The 22,545-nt window shown below is 35.0% G+C and overlaps 1 protein-coding gene across 1 annotated transcript in view; it reads left to right on the top strand.

Annotated features, from left to right (window-relative positions):
- Window positions 1-20,552, top strand: part of LOC115450642 (neurotrimin-like) — a 100,808-nt gene extending 80,256 nt beyond the window's left edge. The window contains exons 3-10 of the mRNA XM_037440756.1: window positions 3,841-4,045; window positions 6,557-6,715; window positions 9,509-9,637; window positions 10,385-10,522; window positions 13,902-14,051; window positions 16,484-16,579; window positions 17,100-17,204; window positions 17,810-20,552. Coding sequence (XP_037296653.1) covers window positions 3,841-4,045; window positions 6,557-6,715; window positions 9,509-9,637; window positions 10,385-10,522; window positions 13,902-14,051; window positions 16,484-16,579; window positions 17,100-17,204; window positions 17,810-17,829 — 1,002 coding nt within the window. The 3' untranslated portion in view covers window positions 17,830-20,552. The remainder of the gene's footprint in view (window positions 1-3,840; window positions 4,046-6,556; window positions 6,716-9,508; window positions 9,638-10,384; window positions 10,523-13,901; window positions 14,052-16,483; window positions 16,580-17,099; window positions 17,205-17,809) is intronic.
- The last annotated feature ends 1,993 nt before the right edge of the window (window positions 20,553-22,545 follow it).

Below are 22,545 nucleotides of genomic sequence, written 5' to 3'. Positions count from 1 at the left end.
ATTGGGTGAAATAGTTATGCTTCTAACTGAAACATTGTTTATCCTTTACGACATACACCCTGAACTCTATCCATTGTCATCCTCTCACTCCAATACGACCCAGATGTTCAGTTAACCCGAACATATCACCAACTGTTACTCTACTCGCTTCTCAATATGACAAATATATCCAGTAAGAATAAATCCGCGCGTCGAATGGGATACGGTCAGCAATTTTTCGGCCTACCGCGCCCGCTATCTTAATTGGTACACGGCTTGTCTTCCATCGATCCTGGTTTATTGCTTGTGAGTGGGATGCAATTAATCCAAGACGTTTTAGTGTTCGCTTTGAAGATTTCGATCGGATCGATCTTAAGATAGTGGTTTTATATGTTGTCCGAAAAGAGGCTGAAGATAAAGGCGGTCGTAAAAACTTAGCAATATTTTTTGAAGATACAAAAAAATTGTTAAATTAACAAAATAAAAAGAGAATTCAAATAATGCTTTAAACTTTAGAGGCTCACACGTACGAAAAATATACTTAAAAACATTTTAGAAAGAATATTCAATAAGCTTAAACAAAGGTACAAGTATATTAATCTACGCAAATGTGATAATAGCAAACAATCTAGAACAATTAACACAGAATCCGAGAGAATCGTATACAATTTCGGAAACATTGACGCATGCGTCGTTAGCGACAGTCAGTGACGCGTCGCGCGAGTAACCGGATTGCACGACGATTGATGTACCGTACACGAAACCGAAGGATTTCGCCGAATGAATGGAAGCCGACGGTAAGCCTAGATATTCACAACTAAGATAAATGCGAACGCCGCCTGAACGGTATTGGCTCGGCGGATTGATGCAGTTCCCTTGTTAATTGTGATCGCGACGTGGAAATATGGTGCCGTGGGAACCGAGTTCTAAGGATACTAATGACTTAGTAATGCCTTGATTAATGTGTGTAGATCTTTCGTACTTGTTTTTACTTTGATTTGATGAAGAGACTAGATTGAGATGGAATAGGAAATGATATTTTTTTTATTTCTTGTTGAAACCACTTTACCATTTAAGTTTGAAACAGTCTGTATAGTCATTTTAAATAAAAAGAAACGAATGATAAATAAGATGCTGTCGATAACTAAGTTATTTATAGACGGCGCGTATCCAAATTTCGTGTCACATCAGCACATAAAATACGCCGTCGGCAGTCTTGTCCTTAATTTGCATTTTTTTGAGGATCACATTTTATTTTTTATTTTTTTATACCGAAATGGCAACCAGTGACCCCACTGCACTTGTTGTTAGTAGAGTGGGGTCCAATGGAATGTCGACTGACGAGACAAGATTACCTCTCGACGGTCGAACCGGATATACACATGCTGATTCCGGCACACGACACTTACATGGGCCACTATGGCGGGTTTTAACACCTTGTGTACGGTGGTCGCTATCCGGGCAGATACAAAATATCCCACTAGCACATTCATCTAATGATAAAAAAAATACGTAGATAAAGATTGTAGGGTTAATTAATGTTTCTTAGGAATCCCACTGTCGCCCGGATTTGACCAACTTAATTGGGAGTAATAAGATACCAATGATAACGATCGCACTCACAATTTACTGCTCTGTTTGGTTCACTAAGAAAATTATACTAATTTGAATCTTACTAGTAACTCTTAGGCTAATCTATTATTTATAGATAATAATATTTTATCAGAAAGAAAACAAACAGTGTAAAAAAATAATCTATTTCAACGCTATTTCGCAGATAAAACAAGTTTCCGACTAAAGAAAACTGTTTTCCTCGGCAAGGTATAACGCCAGTGTGTTTAAAAAAGCAGCGGAAACATTTGAACTTAAAGTCATGTTATCTACGTGAATTATGCAAAAATGTGCAAAGGGGTATTTGTTATAAATGAAGAACAAACAATACAGATAAAAGAATTAAAACAAGAAAATAACAAATCTTAGAAAATGTAAATTTCTTGATAAATTACAAAGATTATTAAAACTCAAGAACATTATTCACTCCGTGGTTACTTTTCATGTTGTTCAAAACAAATGTTTAACTTAAAGACATTGCACGAAGAGAAAAGAAATATACACAAAATAATCAAAACCAATCTTCTCTCAGCTAAAGCCGCAAGCCAAATAACTAAAGAATTAATTGCATTTATTCAAATTGAGAAAACTTAAGACAGCTCTAAAGCAATAAATCTAAATCTAATTCGCAACGGACACGGAGAACTGATTCAGCAAATTACAGTTGTATAGCGCTGAATTTCGCATCAGTTTTGCACAAATCTACTTATTTTGCCGTTTAATTACGCTCGGTTCAATCACGGCGAGTTTTGAGGCTTGTGTTCTCGCGATGCCCGATTTGGCTTCAATTTTGCACCCGCTGCGTACTGAATGAGTTTGTTCCCACCACTTTGCCGGGTAAATAGTAAAAATCAGCTCACAAAGTCAAATACTTCACGGAGGTGTTGATTGGATTGGGTCTTGAAAAGTTTGGAAAAATATTGCCACAAGTTTGTTTCATTACAGATTTTTATTGTAGCTGAAAAATGTGAGCCAAAATTATTTGAGAGTGAATTGGAAATGTTTTCGGGAGTGTTTATTATAACGGGGTGAGGCAGTAAGAAAGTTTTTTTCTTTGTTCTTACTAGTTTTAATACTTAATTCTACAGAGCAAGGGCCTTTCCTAACTTATAACTTATTCATTGAATTTTTTTTCATAACATTGATTCATATCAATTTGGATTTTAAAGATATTATTTTTATTATCCCCCATGCATCTCAGCCAAAATATACAGATAAATTGAGTGATAAATATAATTATTACATAAATGATTTAAATACAAATTGCATGTGGTCGAATATCAAATATTTCGAAAATCAAGCTCATTGTAATAATAGTATGTAGGAAGTAAATGGACTGGGCTCCTAAAGCCGATGTTCGGACATGGTTTTGTACAAATAGAAACTTGATGATTGTAATTATATTGTCTATTTAGTGAATATTTAGTTCTGCTGCTCGTATTACCCACGGGAAGCCTACAAGCTATGCAAAGATAGCATAGATAAACCGTATAATTCTCTCTCCTATAAATATAAGTCTAACTATTATTAAAGACAAAATATATTCTGAACATGAAAGAGGAACAGCATTAAAATGCATCGAAACAAAAGTTAGAAACTGCTACTCAATCATATGCAAACAGTTTTGTACGAAACTTGTTATGCAATTCATGTGTTATGTCGCTTCCTTCTCTGCATTATAATAAAATATAATCAAAGGAAATAAAATAATTTGTACATATTACATAAGCTCACGACGATGTCCCTAAAGGTGCGGGTAAACGTGCAACTAATTTTAAGAGTTTTCGAGTGATAATCGTCTTGCAATGTTTAAGAGGAGAAACTAATGTTATACTAACTATAGTCTCATACATTTTATGTTTCTTTTTGGATTTAATAATTGACAGTCTAGTCTAACCTGACGATTGAAATCATGACTTTAACGGTTCCCTATAAAACTTCAATAGAGAACAAATATATTACATTATTCTTACGTAATGAATATGAGGCTAGGCATTTGAGTGTATAGTTGTGTATTTATATACCCTAAATAGATTTTGCCCGCGTGAAAAGATTTTTAGGAATAAAAGTCGTATAATATATTATCCCGGGATAAAAGTTGCGTTTGTCCTTACCTTGGTCTCAAAATATCTCCAAATTTTATCGAAATCGGTTTAATGGTTCATCCATTCAAGCGTAATAAAGTTACTTTCGTATTGACAATGGGAGTATATATATTATTCATACTCTTACTCTTCTCTTATTATCAAGGTCGCGTGGCTTCGCGTCGACACGCAGACAATCCTCACGATCGCGGGCCACGTGATCACCAAGAACCATCGCATCAGCGTGAGCCACGGAGACGGATCCTGGACCCTGGGGCTGAAAGAGATCGGCCCTGGGGACGGCGGCCGGTACATGTGTCAAGTCAACACCGAACCCATGATGAGCCAGACTCATCTGCTGCAGGTTGTAGGTTGGTATGCAACTCATTAAAATAATAATAATATCAGCCCTGTATTATATACTTGCCCACTGCTGAGCACGGGCCTCCTCTACTACTGAGAGGGATTAGGCCTTAGTCCACCACGCTGGCCTAGTGCGGATTGATAGACTTCACACACCTTCGAAATTCCTATAGAGAACTTCTCAGATGTGCAGGTTACCTCACGACGTTTTCCTTCACCGTTAAAGCGAACGATAAATTCACAAAGAATACACACATGATTTTTAGAAAAGTCAGAGGTGTGTGCCCTTGGGATTTGAACCTGCGGACATTCGTCTCGGCAGTCCGTTCCACACCCAACTAGGCTATCGCCGCTTATTACTCATTAAAATATTTTTTGTTATTGTACGAACATGGCAAATTAACCCTGCTGCACTTGATATTAAATAAAGACGAATATTTTGCTATCCCCCGCTAAATCGTCGAAAGAATTATGCAGGCATCTTTGAATCCCGATAAACATAGGCTGATCCCGGAGCACCACATACTTACGTAGGCTTCGATAACGAACTTTACACCTTGTATACGGAAATCCCTGTCCGTGTTGATATTTTGTCAGTAGCAATATGAAATTGAAGTTTCAGATTTGGAAGATAGACTATTTGGGAAAACTTTGGTTTTAACAGATATCTTTGTTTAAACCTAGAGAATGTTTTAACTTGTCGTAAGTAAATACGAAATGAACAAGCACTATTTTAAAGTAAAACTATTTGGTTTGTTGAATTAATAGAAGTTGTAACAAGTTAAACAAAGTCGATGATAAGACCACAGATTTCTACAACTACAATAGAGAATAGTAATATTTTGAGTTTTCATATAATTTAAAGCATACCATTTTACTAGCGTTGCCTTATTATATTTCTTTCCTTTACTGTATGCTACGTATATACGGTATTGCTATATATTTCTGCATAGTATACAGTTAAATTACGATTTACTCATTTCCTTATTTGTGTTAAACCAGATATGTTCGCCTTCCATTCCTGTCTATCACTGTCATTTCAATGTTCCCCTGCATGCTCGCCTTTAGACATGGGCAATGGCTTATCTAACGCATTCTATGTTTGCGTTTACTTCTCTGGTCTCGTCAACGTCTATAGTTTAACACCTTATGAGATAAACGTAAACTTAGATACGATTTACTTCTCAAATACATTGCAGTTGCTTCTGTTCAATCTGATCTTAAAACGTGCTAGATATGTGATATATCTGGTCATTACCGTATCTACTATTTCAATACGATTTACCACGTGAGAGAATGACACTGTCCGATAAGGCACTAAATTTTAAATAAAGTTAATTAGTATATTAAAAGACACTGATAATAAATCATTCTCGATACATAAAGTAGTTACAAAAATGATAAATGCCCTAACCGTTGTTATTGTAGAACTCAGAATGAACTGATCATCCTGCGCTGCTGGTTCCAGACATGATAAATTATAACTTACGGCAAAATGTGATAAAATATACTAAAATGAAAGTTCTTTTTTTCAGCGACTTTATTGAAATATAGTGGGTATAATATTATGTATGTATTGCAAGTCAGAGAGTAAAAATTTGTGACAGGTTCATGAGGAATCAGATGCGTTGCGGATAAAATTTGGTAAAGTGGAAATTGTTCCATTGTGGAAATACAGCGCTATAATTATAAATCAATATTTATAATTATAATAATATCAGCGCTGTATTCCCACTGCTGGGCAGGGGCCTTCTCTACTACTGAGAGGGATCAGGCATTAGTTCACCACGCTAGCCTAGTGCGGATTAGACGACTTCATACACAATCAAAATTTCTATAGAGACCTTCTCGGTATGCAGGTGTCCTCACGATGTTTTCCTTCGCCGTTAAAGCAAGCGATAATTCACAAAGAATACATACACAATTTTAAAAAGTCAGAAATGTGTGCCTTTGGTATTTGAACTTGCGGATATTCGTCTCGGCTTTTTTACATTTATTAAAAGATACATAATATTAAAGGCATTTTTTCATCCCTGAAAATATTTACTATTAAAAGACTTACAAGCGGGCGACACCACGGATAAAGCCTAGTTATTAATATATCAAATTAAATGTTAAATGCTTAGCACATAAACTTCCTAATTGAATATCTGACAGTTTAATCGTTAGACCAAATTAAGTTTTATGAACTTAGTCAATCTACTTTCTCGCAAACTTAGTTTTGGCACTTACAGCAGTTTGAACAAGATATTATAATATCTGCTAATCATGATCGTTTTGCAATAGATGCTTAGTTGTTTAAACTGTTTAATTTTGACTATCTTCTAAGAAATTTTTATTTGTATTATTGGGACGAAAAAACAACCGTATTTTAAAAGTCTAAGAATCCAATATTTCTGTACAACTGTGATGCTTATGGGCAGTTGTGATGATTAATCAATACTCCAAATTATATGCACATCGTAGCTTTCTACAAAAAAATATTGTTAACTAAAAAAATTTTCATATGTTTCCAACAGTGCCACCAGATATCGACGACGAGGCGAGTAGTAGTGAAGTGTTGATCAAGGAAGGTGATGATGCAGCTCTACGGTGTATAGCAACGGGCACCCCACCCCCCAATATAGCGTGGAGGAGGGAAGACTCCAGACACTTCAAAATCGATAACCAAACTTTGGGTAAGATAAAGATTGTTACACACATACATCACGCCTTAGAGGCCAAAGGGGTAGGCAGACGTGCAACAAGAGTGTTTTCCGGTCTATGATATGATAGGAAGTTAGCCTATCACCATATTGTCTGGTATAAATTCAGACTTAATTCCAGAAATGAACATTTTTACATTATATATCAACAAACTATACGCCTGCAAATAATTCAAACGCAGAACTTCCTGCATTACATATTTATACATTATAATTCACTTTCATGAGCTCATACCTTTATTTCCAGAGAGATTTGCCAGATTACAATTGATAATATCAGTGCCATAATAAGCACATTATATTCCCATTTCAATCAATTCGTGCAAGTGTTTAAAAGACAATTACTCTATTGCCTGTCCTAAAAGTTAAATCTCAAGATTACCATTTTTCCGCTACCACAACTAAGGGGTTATCCTGCAGATAACAGTTAACACCTGATTTCTGGAATAAATACTTGTATCGGATCATCTTGAAATAAGGAATGATCTAATGAACGCTCCTAATTAAGAAGGCTCTTCCTACAGATTAATGACAGCGGCGGATTCGCTCCCAATCGGCAACGACAAAAATCTAATGATATCCGAACCGTATAAGCCTCCTGAGGTTCATCAATGAGGTTTATGTTCTCAGTAACGAACGTCGACATAGCTAAGCCGCACAATCCCATTGAAATGATCCCTTGATCTGTTAATGGGGGTAAAAGTCCGTTTTGTACGAGAAAAGTAATTTTCTTGTTACGATCTGAATGGCTTCTAGACTTATATTATATGATTTAATTTGTATCCTATACCTTTCTAAAAAGAAAACAATTCAAATTATTCAAATTCAATTTTTGGGTATTACATAACAATGGACATTTCTTATTTCTATTGTAAATCTTTTATTGTTTCCAAACACCCAAAGGATTTGACTCTTACATAAACTTCCAAAGAGGCTTTAGACAAAAGATCTTACAAACATCGCCAGTCTCAAAAACCGCAGAGTTTAATAACAAACGTTCAAACCGAGCCAAGAACAGAAACAAAAGAGATTTCCAATACGCAAAGGATACGATTCCTTGCATAAAAGTTGAGCGTACAATGCAAATAAGAGCCAGTATTCATAACCACAAAAGTTTCGCCTTTGTGTGCCCACATTTAGTTGTCGCGAGCCACAACTTGTGTGAGGGGGTGACAGTTTTTGCTGAGGTTGTTACTTGTAATGTGCGCGGCGGTAGTGCGAGCAACAGATAAAGACAATCACACCCCTTCTTTATATAAATGCGATTGTTTTCCAAATAAAAGCGGGTGAATGTGCGAATTCTGCTTATATTAATTATGTTACTGTTTTGTTACGATCTGAAGGTTTATCTTTATAATTATGAGTATAAGTTCGTTAATGGGCTTCGAGGCAAAACATTTGTCAACCGGAATGGTGTCCCAGGATTCTCGGAGCAATACTATGGCCTGATCAGATCTTTAACATTTGTATAGCGTAATTTCTACGGGTTTCTAATATGTTTAATTAAACCTTAAGTCCAAATACATTAAACATAAATGGGGTTATAATATTATATATACGAATAGATCTATATGTATATTTCTACTTCAATAAAATAACAAGTAAAACAAATGTTTTTGGCAATGATCCGTGCCACATATCCATAAACAGTAGCAACACCACCTTGTTCTACATGTTACAAAGCAGTCCATTGCAGTATACAGCCTAAAGATCGCGCGATTTAAAATGCAACCTTAACGAAGTTTGAAATTTTCTTGCATGAAATCGAACATGGTAAATAATAATTTTTCATCATTTATCTGAAAATAAACACTGCTGTGTTAACAATAATGACTTTTTAAAATCAATCCAACACCATTAGGTTTTACGTATCGCAGCCTCAGCGGGTCAATAAAAACAAAAATGAATTGTTCGTTTCAAAATAAATACAAACTTCATTTTCAATTTATTTCTGCTATAGGAGCACTGAAAATGAACTGTATTTACTTTTGAAACAGCGCGAGGAAATGTCTCTATTGAACTAAAATGTTGACTAGATAAAGCTCTGTTTTGGTACACTCGATGCGATTTTTCATTAAATAAAACAACTGCGTATGTCCGGATAGTTGATGAAATTTGGTTATGTACTTTATTTATTACCCGCGAACAACGATTGTTTTTAAATTTTTAGATATCGTTTTATAATTGAATTTAGTTTATTTTGGTAGTGTAATAATAAGACAAGAAGTATCTACGTATAACAACTATTTACATAAGCAACCATGGCACTTATCATTAGTGTATTTTTTTACAACGTAATTCTAATAAGTTTCCACCATTGATTGATGAAGATGCCGTACCGAATAAACCATAGTCGTCTCTTTATGAATCTCTTGAGTGTAATATTAAAACAGTAATTTATTGATGGATCTGTGTTTTATTTAAAAGTACAACGTTATCTTATTTTATTTAAGAGCTTCCATTTTCCCTGAAACGAATGCCATTGTTATATCTTCTCTTTACTTATCGAATATTTAGGTTATCTAGTTTCCCCTTTCCAACTTTTCTTTCTAGTTTTGTTTTATTAAAGTGGTAATGCATATTTTCCTTTTGTTTTTTTATGTTTAAGCCGGGCTTGTATAACGACTTGCTGCTAAACACATTTAAAATCTTATGCTGGCACTGGCATCTATAAGAATTCGACAAAGACATTATGATTAAAATATATTTAGCGTTCATATGTAATTAGCCTTTATGCGTTCCTTTTCTTACATATTTCCTTTCCAGTGTCCAAGTGGAGTGGGCTCTGGTTGAACCTGACCGGAGTGGAACGCGTATCATCGGGAGCGTACTTATGCATAGCCACAAATGGAGTGCCGCCTTCGGTCAGCAAAAGAATCCAAATCAACATTATGTGTGAGTTGTTTTTGTCAACCGTGTTAATTATTTTTTTAGAAGCTCATTATTTTGTATTAGGCCATTTAAATTGCCTGACGTCATTACTGTGTATCTCCCTTCCAATATACTCAAACTAATAACCTCCCCAGATTTTTCTATGTTCATTCGCCTACCTTCTATTAGAAAAAATAAGCAGCAAAGTTTCAACTCAACAGTCCTCCACTTTTATCGCCTGTATGTTGTCCTAAAGCGTCTTTGTATCAAGCATCGTAATGGCGCCATCTGATGTAATTAAATAGCTGCCTTTGATGAAAATGTACGCCTCGCCATCACTACTACTTTAAAATTCGTTTAAGAGCAAATACTCAGACATCTTATGGGCTTATCAGAAATCCAGGAGCCTAAAACATTGATAAAGTACGCTCGATTTTCTTTCACTTTGTGAAAATTTCCAATCTCGATAAATGTTTTGTTTGCCAGGCCATTCTTAAAGATTTATGCTTGTCTAAATACATTTTTAATGACAGCATCAGTTTGAATAAGGGAATAGTTTTAGTTTAGAAACCAAACTATCGGATTTTTGGAACGAAGTTTTCACGCTATTTTCTTTAACAGTTTTTTGTGTTATTAATTGTACCAAGTTGATGTTTCTTTTATATTTTTTGTATGTTTTGTCAAATTTTAATAAAAAATTATCAAATATTGGATCCCAAAACAATGCTACGATAAGTACTATAATGTATTTAATGTATATTTTTTGTACAGTTGCGCCATCAGTGTGGGCGGGACGAGTTGCGATAAGGGCTCCAGCAGGAGGTTCCGTCACCCTCCAATGCACTGCTGAAGCTTTTCCTAATCCAGGGGTATACTGGACTCTGAACGGGGAGCAGAGGTTGGTTAACGGTAAGTAAAACATAAATATATGACCATTTTTAATTGATATACTAAAGATGTCTAATAGGTGTTGTGCTATGATAGTAATCATTTAGACTCGGTTTCAAACTATTAATTGTATGTTATTAACACCTTTTATGAGATTTTATAATTCATTTCTGGAATAAAGCTTTTACCACTTGTGAATAATCTAGCTTTCTATGGGTGAATAAGTTTTCGAAATCGTTCAATTGTTCCAATACATTAGCGCGGTCAAACAAATCATTAAAAACGGATATACCTAGTCTTGCCATAAATATTGTAATAAAGAAAAAAGAAAATTGTTAACTGCAAATAACATTTATTACTTTTACAGTGTGTCAGTTTAATACATAAATATAAAACAATTAAAAATATAAAAAGCTTATTCGAAGTGGTCTCCATTGGCTGCAATACAGTCCTTTAAACGATGAGGCCAGTTATCAATAGAAGCACGCACTCTTTCCATGGGAAAATTCTTCACTGCCAATCGTATAGATTGTTTTAGGGACTCAAATTATCATGGCGTTTAGAGCAAGCTGTACTCTCTAAAACTGACCACAAATCATAATCCAGCGGATTAAGATCGGGACTAGACGACGGCCAGTCTTCAGCTCTGATGAAGTCCGAAACGTTCGATTCCAACCAAGACTGCGTGGACCGAGCTTTATGACCCGGCGCCGAGTCTTGCTGGAAGGACCATACTTGGTTATTGAACATGGTGATGTTAAGGGGCTTAACTACCTTCTCAAGAATGGTATCTTGATACACTTGTGCCGATGTTTTGATACCTTTTTCACAAAAATATGGCTCAGTCACTCCTTCATAGCTAACACCCCACCAAACCATCACTGAAGTCGGATAATGTCCACGTTGCACTCTGTCGACTAATTGGGAAGCTTCCTTAGAGCTTTGAGCATAAATACGGTCATTTTGTTTGTTAAAATGTTGCTCAATTGTAAAAATTTTCTCATCCGTAAACAAAATTTTTCTGTGACCTCCCTTTGCGTACCGCTTCAGTAGTTGTTTCGATTTTACCACCCTATTCTTCTTTAAATTATCAGTTAAGAAATGGCCAGTGCGTCTCTTATAGGCTGCAAGTCCTAAGTCATCTTTTAAAATACGCGACATGGTTCTAGGTGCTATCTTCATTTCCCGAGATAAAATCTTTTGCTTTCGGACAGGATTTCTTCGAATTCTTTCCCTTACTGCTTTGACCACCTTTTTCGTACGAACACTACGTGGACGGCCAGATCTTTTCTGTCACAAACAGAGGAGGTCTCATTGTACCTATTAATAGCCCGGTACACAAACATTTTACTAATACCAAGTGTATGGAGAGTTTTAAAAATTGCATTTGGCTCCATACCTACTTTGTGTAATGCTATCACAGCGATTCGGTTCTCTTTATCACCCCACACCATTTTAATATCGCAAAATATTTTACAATGTATTGGCGCCAAAATGAGAAAACACAATGAACAATCGTATAAAAATGACAGATTCGAAATTCAAATGTAATATTTTTTTATAATTAAGTGTAACAGTATTTATGGCCAGACTAAGTACATATTGTGATGAATTTGAAAACTAAAACTTTAGTAGAGGTACATGGATCTTCATAAAAATATTGTAATGCTTTAAATCAATTACTTTTCCATATTTCATATCCAAAGAACCCAGGGCGCGGAGTTCAAACAAGTTATTGCTATATCCAGAAAAGTCAATTTGACTCCAGATATAAAATACAAACACACGCTTATTGCCCCTAAAGTGTAGACAGCGGAGCAACTAATGGACCCATTGTCTGCTGAATTCATGTGGCCGATGAATTTTGAAGGACTAACACCTCAGTCCACCCCTTGACCATGAAGATTGTAGTTTTCGAAACGTCGGAAAAAAAACATAATCCAGGTTTCCACTTAGACTCGAGTTCTTATATTATGAGCGTCACTCCGTACATAGCCACACACTGTTAATGTTGAAATCATGCTAAAGCCTGGTGTACGGATTGCAGTAGAGTTGAATTGAAAATAATGAGTGTACGGAACGCTAGATCTAGTATGTAGTAATACTAGATACATATATGTATCGATGACTACAGCTCCTTATTATTGACCGGTTTTTGTGAACTTGCCTCTTTCGCAATTTTGTATTAACCTACCGGTGAACTTGTTATTGGCCCTGTTGTATATTTATAATACTTAAGACTATATATGCTAGGCTGTAAGTTTTCGAAGTAATAATAAATAAATAAATAAATACTATAAAAAACGCGATAAAATCCCAAAATACTTTTATTTCAATGCGTAACATTGGCGTAAACATAAGAATTCATTATACAACCTCCGAAGTTATGTTAACACAGAAATACCCCAACATACGTAACGTAGTTTAACCAATCAATGTGCGGTCCAATATACTTTTAATTAACGTCACTACTTCCTGTCGGAAATTCGGTCAATATGTGATTAAAATAACACTATAACGAGTTCGCAAACTTTATCATTTGCATAATAAGTTCCGAATCAAATTACGTATTGTTGGAACAATTTGCGATTAATTATTAGCTGTTTAATCACTATTGCGGCAATGAAGCTTGAATTGACTGATGGGAACAATGTAAATGATTTAGTATTAATAAAATATAAATGTGGTTTTGATTGTTTGTTAGGAATATACTATAAATGGGGATGATTTGAAAACAGATAAACCACACCTGAATAAATATGATATATACCACTTTACATCCCATAGTGCATAGTAAGATTTTTAATCCAGTTTACTTTTAAGAGAGATAATCCTTTAGCAAAAGTTAATCAAATATAATACAACTGCATTTTTTAAATTAATTCTGCTAATATCTAAAACTTTAGAATATGCTTTCACTAAGAAAGAGATGCATTATATCTGAGAGATACAGGCTTATTATATCTTGAGATTGCACTAGTACGCGATCAGAGACGCGATAGACCCCATAGAAGGAAGGTAAATGGTAAGTAGAGTGGGGTCCAATAGAATGTTGTCTGAGAAGAGATTAACCCTCAGGGGCCTTATTCTCTATCCCGCACGTTATTTTGACAGTGTGTAACAAGCACGTAACACAACGCATCATGTTTAGGACTATAGAAATTTGCCTTACAGAATACCATTCCACGCACATTTCTCGAAGATAACATGACACGGCCGCGTTACGCGTTTACACTATCATACAGAATAAGGGCCCAGCAGTCGATACAATTCTGACGTCTAGCGGGTTTTAAAACCTTGTGTTCAGAGGTCGCTAACCGAGCCTATATGAAATATACCCTACAATTGGCAACATTACAGTGTATCAGTACAGTACAGTATACAGAGTATGTATCCACAGGTACAAAGCACAGATTAAGCATGAGTTCGAGAGGATACCGCCACACCATCAGCCTGATGGTGACGGACATGTCCAGGGAAGATGCCGGGGCGTATCGCTGTCACGTAGAGAACACGCTTGGACGCGCCCAAGCGGAGCTGTTTCTGCATTGTAAGTATAATAGATCTTTAACTTATGAAGACCTAAAAGGGAATTATAGCGCAAATTAGAAAGATGTTTATAAGTAGAAATATCGTAAATCCATACTTTTTTCTCTACGACCAGTTTGAAAAGCAGTTTCAACCAGAGAAGAACTGTAAGAATAAGTGCTGGTCTTTTTTAGAATTAGTTTCAAGGTATAATAAATTAAAAATACATTTCGACGCTTGAAAGACCATAATATCTAAGCGACAAATATACCGAAAATAAATTATATAAATATTTTGAATCGCCATTTTTTTCAACGTCATTTGATCTAGGTTTTGTAGGTCTAGGAAAATTTTAATAACATTAGACTATATCTTTATAAAATTAAAAGTTGAATTGTTATGAATTTTCATATTTAAATCAAAACTTTAAAGCATTCTTCTCAAGATTTACTGATTCTCGCTTAGACATGATGAACTTTCACGCGTCGATTAAGATTTTTTATTTTATGTTTACGTACTTGCAAACTAGTTTAATAACTTCTCAGGAGCCTTATTCTCTATCCCGTACGTTATTTTAACAGTGCGTAACAAGCACGTAACAACGCATCATGTTTAGGACTATAGAAATTAGCTTACAGGATACCATTCCACGTACATTTCACGAAGATAACATGACGCGGCCGCGTTACGCGTTTACACTATCATACAGAATAAGGGCCCAGCTATTTTCTCTAAAAGCAGTTAAATTCATCGCGTATCGTTACCTCCTTTTAATATAAAACACTCTGCCCTGAGTCCGCCTCGTAGACATGAATCGTTAAATTAGTATTTTTTTAATGTCTTACATTAGCGTAAATATAAGTAATCTTTATACTTAGTCTGGCCATAAATACTGTTACACTTAATTATAAAAAAATATTACATTTGAATTTCGAATCTGTAATTTTTATACGATTGTTCATTGTGTTTTCTCATTTTGGCGCCAATACATTGTAAAATATTTTGCGATATTAAAATGGTGTGGGGTGATAAAGAGAACCGAATCGCTGTGATAGCATTACACAAAGTAGGTATGGAGCCAAATGCAATTTTTAAAACTCTCCATACACTTGGTATTAGTAAAATGTTTGTGTACCGGGCTATTAATAGGTACAATGAGACCTCCTCTGTTTGTGACAGAAAAGATCTGGCCGTCCACGTAGTGTTCGTACGAAAAAGGTGGTCAAAGCAGTAAGGGAAAGAATTCGAAGAAATCCTGTCCGAAAGCAAAAGATTTTATCTCGGGAAATGAAGATAGCACCTAGAACCATGTCGCGTATTTTAAAAGATGACTTAGGACTTGCAGCCTATAAGAGACGCACTGGCCATTTCTTAACTGATAATTTAAAGAAGAATAGGGTGGTAAAATCGAAACAACTACTGAAGCGGTACGCAAAGGGAGGTCACAGAAAAATTTTGTTTACGGATGAGAAAATTTTTACAATTGAGCAACATTCTAACAAACAAAATGACCGTATTTATGCTCAAAGCTCTAAGGAAGCTTCCCAATTAGTCGACAGAGTGCAACGTGGACATTATCCGACTTCAGTGATGGTTTGGTGGGGTGTTAGCTATGAAGGAGTGACTGAGCCATATTTTTGTGAAAAGGTATCAAAACATCGGCACAAGTGTATCAAGATACCATTCTTGAGAAGGTAGTTAAGCCCCTTAACATCACCATGTTCAATAACCAAGTATGGTCCTTCCAGCAAGACTCGGCGCCGGGTCATAAAGCTCGGTCCACGCAGTCTTGGTTGGAATCGAACGTTTCGGACTTCATCAGAGCTGAAGACTGGCCGTCGTCTAGTCCCGATCTTAATCCGCTGGATTATGATTTGTGGTCAGTTTTAGAGAGTACAGCTTGCTCTAAACGCCATGATACTTTGAGTCCCTAAAACAATCTATACGATTGGCAGTGAAGAATTTTCCCATGGAAAGAGTGCGTGCTTCTATTGATAACTGGCCTCATCGTTTAAAGGACTGTATTGCAGCCAATGGAGACCACTTCGAATAAGCTTTTTATATTTTTAATTGTTTTATATTTATGTATTAAACTGACACACTGTAAAAGTAATAAATGTTATTTGCAGTTAACAATTTTCTTTTTTCTTTATTACAATATTTATGGCAAGACTAGGTATAAAACACCATTAAATAGTTGCAGTACTTGATATATAAGATTTTATTCTAATAAATTAGGTAGAGCCATTTGTATAGCGATAACCTTTAAGAAACAAATTTAAACTCAGTTTAGCTTTGGTTTGAATTGCTTGCTTTGAATTCAAAGAAAACAATTTTTTTATTCCACTAGGCGTGAAATTAATTTGTCACTTCAGAGGACTTAATTTAAAATCACAATGCTCATAAATCGTCATATTTCAAAGCATTACATTAAGTTTATATTACGTTTGACAGTGTTGACTACCACAACTACAACAACCACTACAACCACAACCACTACGACGACAACCACCACTACCACAGTTCCGCCTACAACCACGCAGATGTCGTGTAAGTAAAATAAATTACAAATGGTAGCGATGCTGGAAAACATAATATATAATAAGACAGCTGAAATTCTTAATATCAAGAATCATGCACAGCTAAGATATAAGTTTCGTGACTGCAGTAAAACTAAGACATTTATTTTTTCTTGAAAACGCCAGGATATTGAGCAGCAATTTTTTTTATTATTAATTATTTTAATTTTATTTTTATATATGACGAAGTGACCCCACTGCACCTGATGGTAAGTTGAGTGGGGTCCAATAGAATGTTGGTTACTGAGAGATGATTACCCCACGGAAGTTGACGCGACTATGCCGGCGTGTGGAAATCTGATAAACACAGGCTGATCCCAGAACGCGACACGCTTACGTGGGCCACTATGGCCGGTTTTAACATCTTGTGTACGGTGGTCTCTATCCGGACGGATATAAAATATATCCAACCACCAGCTAACTAAGTAATAAGCTAGTTTTTAGAAAATTTAAATTTCTTAATATGTTTAACTAATTTCTTTTTCCTAAAGACGATACCGAGCGGCACCTGGAACAACTGCATCGAGGTGTCCTCGAAGATCCTGGCCTAGACAACCCGTACATTGTTCTGAGCCAACACCAAATGCAGAATCTTGGTAAGTCTATATTTCTAACTTCTAATTACGTGATCCGTGCACTCTGTCTGAGAATGAACTCAAAATATTTGAAAATCCAAAATTGTAATATGTTAAGAAAAAATACATCGTAGTTATAAAACATTTTGCATTTGATTGAATTTGTCCCGTTACGCAAAACATGAAAAAAACGTATTTGAATATGTATTTACCTATTCAAATCCCAACCATAAAAATAGTTTTAAATGTTTTGATAACTTTCCTGTTTTTTTACTGCTTTGAATGACGAGACGAGCTTGCTGTTCGAATGATGGTAAGCGATAAAACGGCCTATAAACAGTATAAACATCATCCAATACCTTGAATTACTAAGTATTGTTTGGAGTACCACTGCGCTCGCCATCTTGAGACATGAGATATTATCTCATTATGTCCAGTAGTTACGCTGACTACAATGTCCTTCAAACCGGAACACAATAGTGACTACACAATGCTGCTTGGCGGCAGAAATAGACATTGCGATGATACCTATCCTATGAACTCTCACATACAATCTACCACCAGTATTTTTGACGTCCATCTAGAATGATTGTTACAATTATAAAGCCATGTTATTCTTCCATCAGAGATGATAACGACGATGTGACCAGAGGCCGGGGTGCGCGGCCCGTGGAGCGAGGGCTGGCCCCCGCACGACTCCTCGTCAAGGTGTACCTACTCTTGGACCCTAGTGCTTCTGCTAGTGATCCTAGCGTGACCTAGAACTGGACTGTGAGTGCTGTGAACACTGAAACCAAGGTTGTTGAGGGATTGAGGGTATCATTGGGACAGTCTAGATTTTTGTAAATGGTGTTACGGTTTTGTGTAATTGTGATTATGGTAATTATTATTTGGTCATGGTTGTGGAGTAAAATAAGGAAGAATATCGGTCTGCTAACGGTGGCTAAACTAGTCCGTGGTGACGCATGCGCTGTATGGCGTTGAGCATGTCATATACGAATATTTTTAATTTGATTTGACTTTCTGTCAACAGCTGTAAATAGACCGTAATTTAAAAGATTTGACCACTATCAAAACTGTGGAAATAAATTTTCAGTATTATTTTTTAATGTTTGAATATTTGTAAACTATATGTTAATGTGAAACAACGACTCTTTTCCCCTGTAAATACAAATATTTGTAACAATAGATAATATAGAATGGCTGTAAATAATTTTGCACGAACTTAGTCATATCAAAACAGATACACTATCTGTCATACATTAATATAATATTAGAAAATAAATATAATCCTAAAAAATGTTTAGATATTGGCTTTTATTCGTTCCAGATTTTTAAAGTTATGTTTTTGTTCTCTTTTGCGTCCATTTTGTTTGGGCACGTTCTATTCATTCTGACATTCAAATATTGCCAGCGCTTTGTGCGCTTAACTGCAAAAATAGTTGTAAACTCTTTTATTGTCAGGGAACGAACAGCGCGGCAGAGTTGTGGCATTAAAAATTCCTGTGTACACGTACCACATTGATATTAAAAGCATGTTTTTCTGATGGAAATCAGAGACAAAGCATTTTATTAATTTAAAAATATCTAGAACGCAATTACAATAAACTAACCGTTAGTTTAAAGGCAGTGGATACGCCCGTTTCGTGCATCAGCTGCAACAGAAACAGCCGAAACGAAGCTTGAAATTAAATCTGAATCTATTTTAAAGCGAACTGTAGAATGTAAACAAAACCTCTAAATAGTATATATTTTAAATTCAACCGATGCGCATTGTACCAAATAACAAATCGCGTTTCGCTGCATCGCTTTAAAGCAATATCTTTTACAACTCAGTGTATTTTGTTTTTTTGAATATTTAAATCTCAATAACCTGATAATACGCTTATGTGATGGATTATCTCGCCCCATTTCATTTAAGCTTGCATAAATACATTTCTTTTGCCTTACACTTATTCGAGTCGAAAATTCTGTGTTTTTCGTGAATTGTAAATGTGGGATCGTGTGAAATAAATTTGTATTTTTTGTTCCGTTTCGTTTGGGCTAAATGTTCACGCCGAGTCTGATGATTCCGGCAATGTTTTGTTATATAACGTCTGGAAAAATGGACGGACAAATCAGCGGATTGCATTATTTATGCGAACAACAAGTACTTTATTTTACTTTGATTATTTAAAGATTTCTGTTAGGTTTACACATTAGTTACAATTATTTAAATGTTCCATAAACCACTTTATAAGCAACCAATAAGACATAAAAGGCATTTAAAAATAGTAAATGTTGTAATAAATAAATAAGTTGGAAACACTGGCGAAAACTTCACGGAAGGAATTTAAAAGCTTGTGTAAATGCTATTAACGCCAAGCTGTTTACTAGCTGTAGAACTGAACCTAGTGCTGTCAGCTTAAACGCTGCTGAAACCTGAAATTCAACGCTTGAAATTCTGGGTATTAACCAAGACTTATACGAAAATTATCAAGGGTTTAGTATAATATTAACGTTGCAAAGTAATCTGCACTGGATCTAATAGTACGTACATAGTAGTCTTTATAAAATACAAGGAGTATTTCATCTTTTAGCAGTTGCCAGAAGTAAGCGAACTTTTTTTACTGGATTTAATCGGCAGACCCTTGAATCTATTTGTTTGAACTAGTCTTTATGACAGATTTTTTGGTGTAGTAAAGGGGCTGACGAATACATGGGCCATGGTAACTACGAAAATATCAGATATAAAAGCCATTTCAATGTGAGAGCGAAATGCCAAAATTGGATGCATGGTTAAATAAAGAAACCCAAAAAGTTTACTTATAGATCTCATCATATATCTAACGTAAGTGCGTGTACGAATATTGAGCAAAAATCGTACATTACCTATTAAAAAATTTCCACTCATAGTTTTTTGGGTGGTTAATTTAGTATTTGAGAAAATAATGCTGCCCAAACAAATGTATAAACAGCTCAGGAAATTTAATGTATATAGTTGTAATTGTTTCAACGAATGCTTTTATGTTAGTATTATTTTATATTACTAAAGTATGGTAAAGTCGTAACTGTAAAATGTCTACTTTGAAGCATTTGAAATATTATGTGGGTAGAAGTTTATTGTAGTATTGTTTTTATTATGTTTCATAAATTCGCAATCGAATTAAACAACTCATTTAGTTAAAAAAGATGATTTTATAATCTTCTTAAAGTAGACATTTTGCACAAGAGACAGCTCTACAATAGTGTTGGTTATTTAGAAGTTTTGTCTTCTTTATTTCGTACCCGAAATGTATATCTACTTGTAAATGCCTAATATATTGTAAAAAGCGATTTAACAACTGTATTGAAATGTTCCGTTGTGAAAAAATAAAGTATCGAAACCAATCAATTTTGTTTATTTTTTACCTTTCCGTAATATGACAGACAGTTTTCCGTTATTTACGATAATTTTCTGACTATTCTATGGATATCTATTGATTTTTGCAAATTGAAAAAAAAAAATACGTTCCAGGATTATACAAAAATGTAACATACGGATATTTTTATTTAAAAGCTTCCGTTTCTCAATATATCAACTAGGCGCCTTTCACATCATGGAACGGAAACCTTTGCCAACCATAGATGCTCTATTTTTACAGGGATACTTGAGCTTCTACATAAAAATATTTGATAACAGCTGAACTATACGTTCCCGGCTCATGTAACGAGCAGCGCGCCTTCCTCTTGGATGTCGTAAAACGTGAGGGGATGAGAGCGTAATGCGCTCTAACTTAATCGAAGATAATGCACCGTATTATGAGTACATTATGCGCAACACCTACAACGTAAACTCCTTTATTTGATTTCTAGATCAGGGAATGCTTTCTACGTATTATGCATAAATTAAAACTAATTTATTAATAAGATTTTTTGCGGGTAAGTACTAAAAAGTATTTTATACGTATTATGCATAAAAAACTAGTCTATAAACAGGATTTTTTGCAAAAATATGTACAAGTAAATAGGTGAAACTAATAAACCGCGAAGTTTTCAATGAGATTCACAAGCCTTACAAGAAAATTTCGAAAAACACACCTCAGACAACCATCAATAGAATTTCTTCTCTATATAATTGGTTTATAACATATCATAGGACAAATGTGAGCTCGGATAAGTGTGACTAGGTGTTCTAGTTGCCGCTCTTCTACCGCTTTAGACATAAAAGTCGTAAATTAGAAAAGAGAAGTAAATTTCACGTGTATTTTACTGTGGCACGGTTGTATGTGCTCTTCCTAAATTTGAGAGCCGCCCAATCCACTCGCCGTGAGTTTTGCTAATTAATCAAACCGTTTTACATTCGCCAGACGCGTTTGTAGTTCTAATGTGGTGAATAAAATTACAATAAAACTGTGCTATCGCGGAGAAATGGCGCGAACTTCGTATTTATTGCACTCGCAGTGTGCGGAGGTATTGAGAGCTATGTAGGGAAATGTGAAGGGTAGGTAGGTGTGTAGTAAGTTGTAATACAATAGACCAACTTCTCAAAATATTAAAATATAATGTCATGCTTATATTTTTCGGGATATTTAGGCTGAAAAATAATATAAAAGAAAATCGTTTTTTTTAATCGGTTTTAATATTAAGGAACAAGAGGACATTATTTCTTCCGACTTATTTTTTACAAAACTATCACTTGCATTAAAAGCGTAACACTATATTCAAATCAAAATATTTTTTAAATAAAAGTGCTTTACTGTTTTTGTCGAGATAAATTTGTTTAAGATTTACTCCCAATGAACACTGAAGCCTGCGCGTAAGCATAAGAAATCATTATTTTAAAATAATTTTATTTATTAACCTTTTGCAAGTAAAGTGAACGGCGCAATACAATTGATGAGCAACTGCACAACGGGCAATTGTTCCCAAGAGCCGAATCCGAGAGAAGAACCGCAAAGCACTACAGAGAAAAGATACTGAAATTTTCATTGTACTCCCAACTTTACCACTTAAAAGTAAAAAACGAAACTACTTGCGCTTCTTGTTTGAGTAATAAACTTACTGCGGTGCTGTTACTGTTAAAATGCTTTGTGTTGATTGTTTAACCTGATTTACTTACTAACAAGTTGTATACTGATAGTTTCATCATCACAAGTCTATACTAATATTTTAAGATTGTTTTGTTATTAAAACATCATAATCTCTGACATTAATGGTCCGATTCTGAAATTTATTTGGTAATAGATAGATGCTTCTGTAACTTATTGCGAGCATCTGATCGATTTTTTTAATCCATCATTCACACATATAACAAAGAAAACGTATCGTATAATGACATTAAGATAGCTTACATAATAACTGTTTTAAAATATAATCAAAACATAATACTATAACTTTTATT

This window comes from Manduca sexta, chromosome 20 (genome assembly GCF_014839805.1).
Source record: "Manduca sexta isolate Smith_Timp_Sample1 chromosome 20, JHU_Msex_v1.0, whole genome shotgun sequence".
NCBI lineage: Eukaryota > Metazoa > Arthropoda > Insecta > Lepidoptera > Sphingidae > Manduca > Manduca sexta.
The sequence above is the reverse complement of the archived record's forward strand: the minus strand, read 5'-3'. Positions and strand labels throughout refer to the sequence as shown.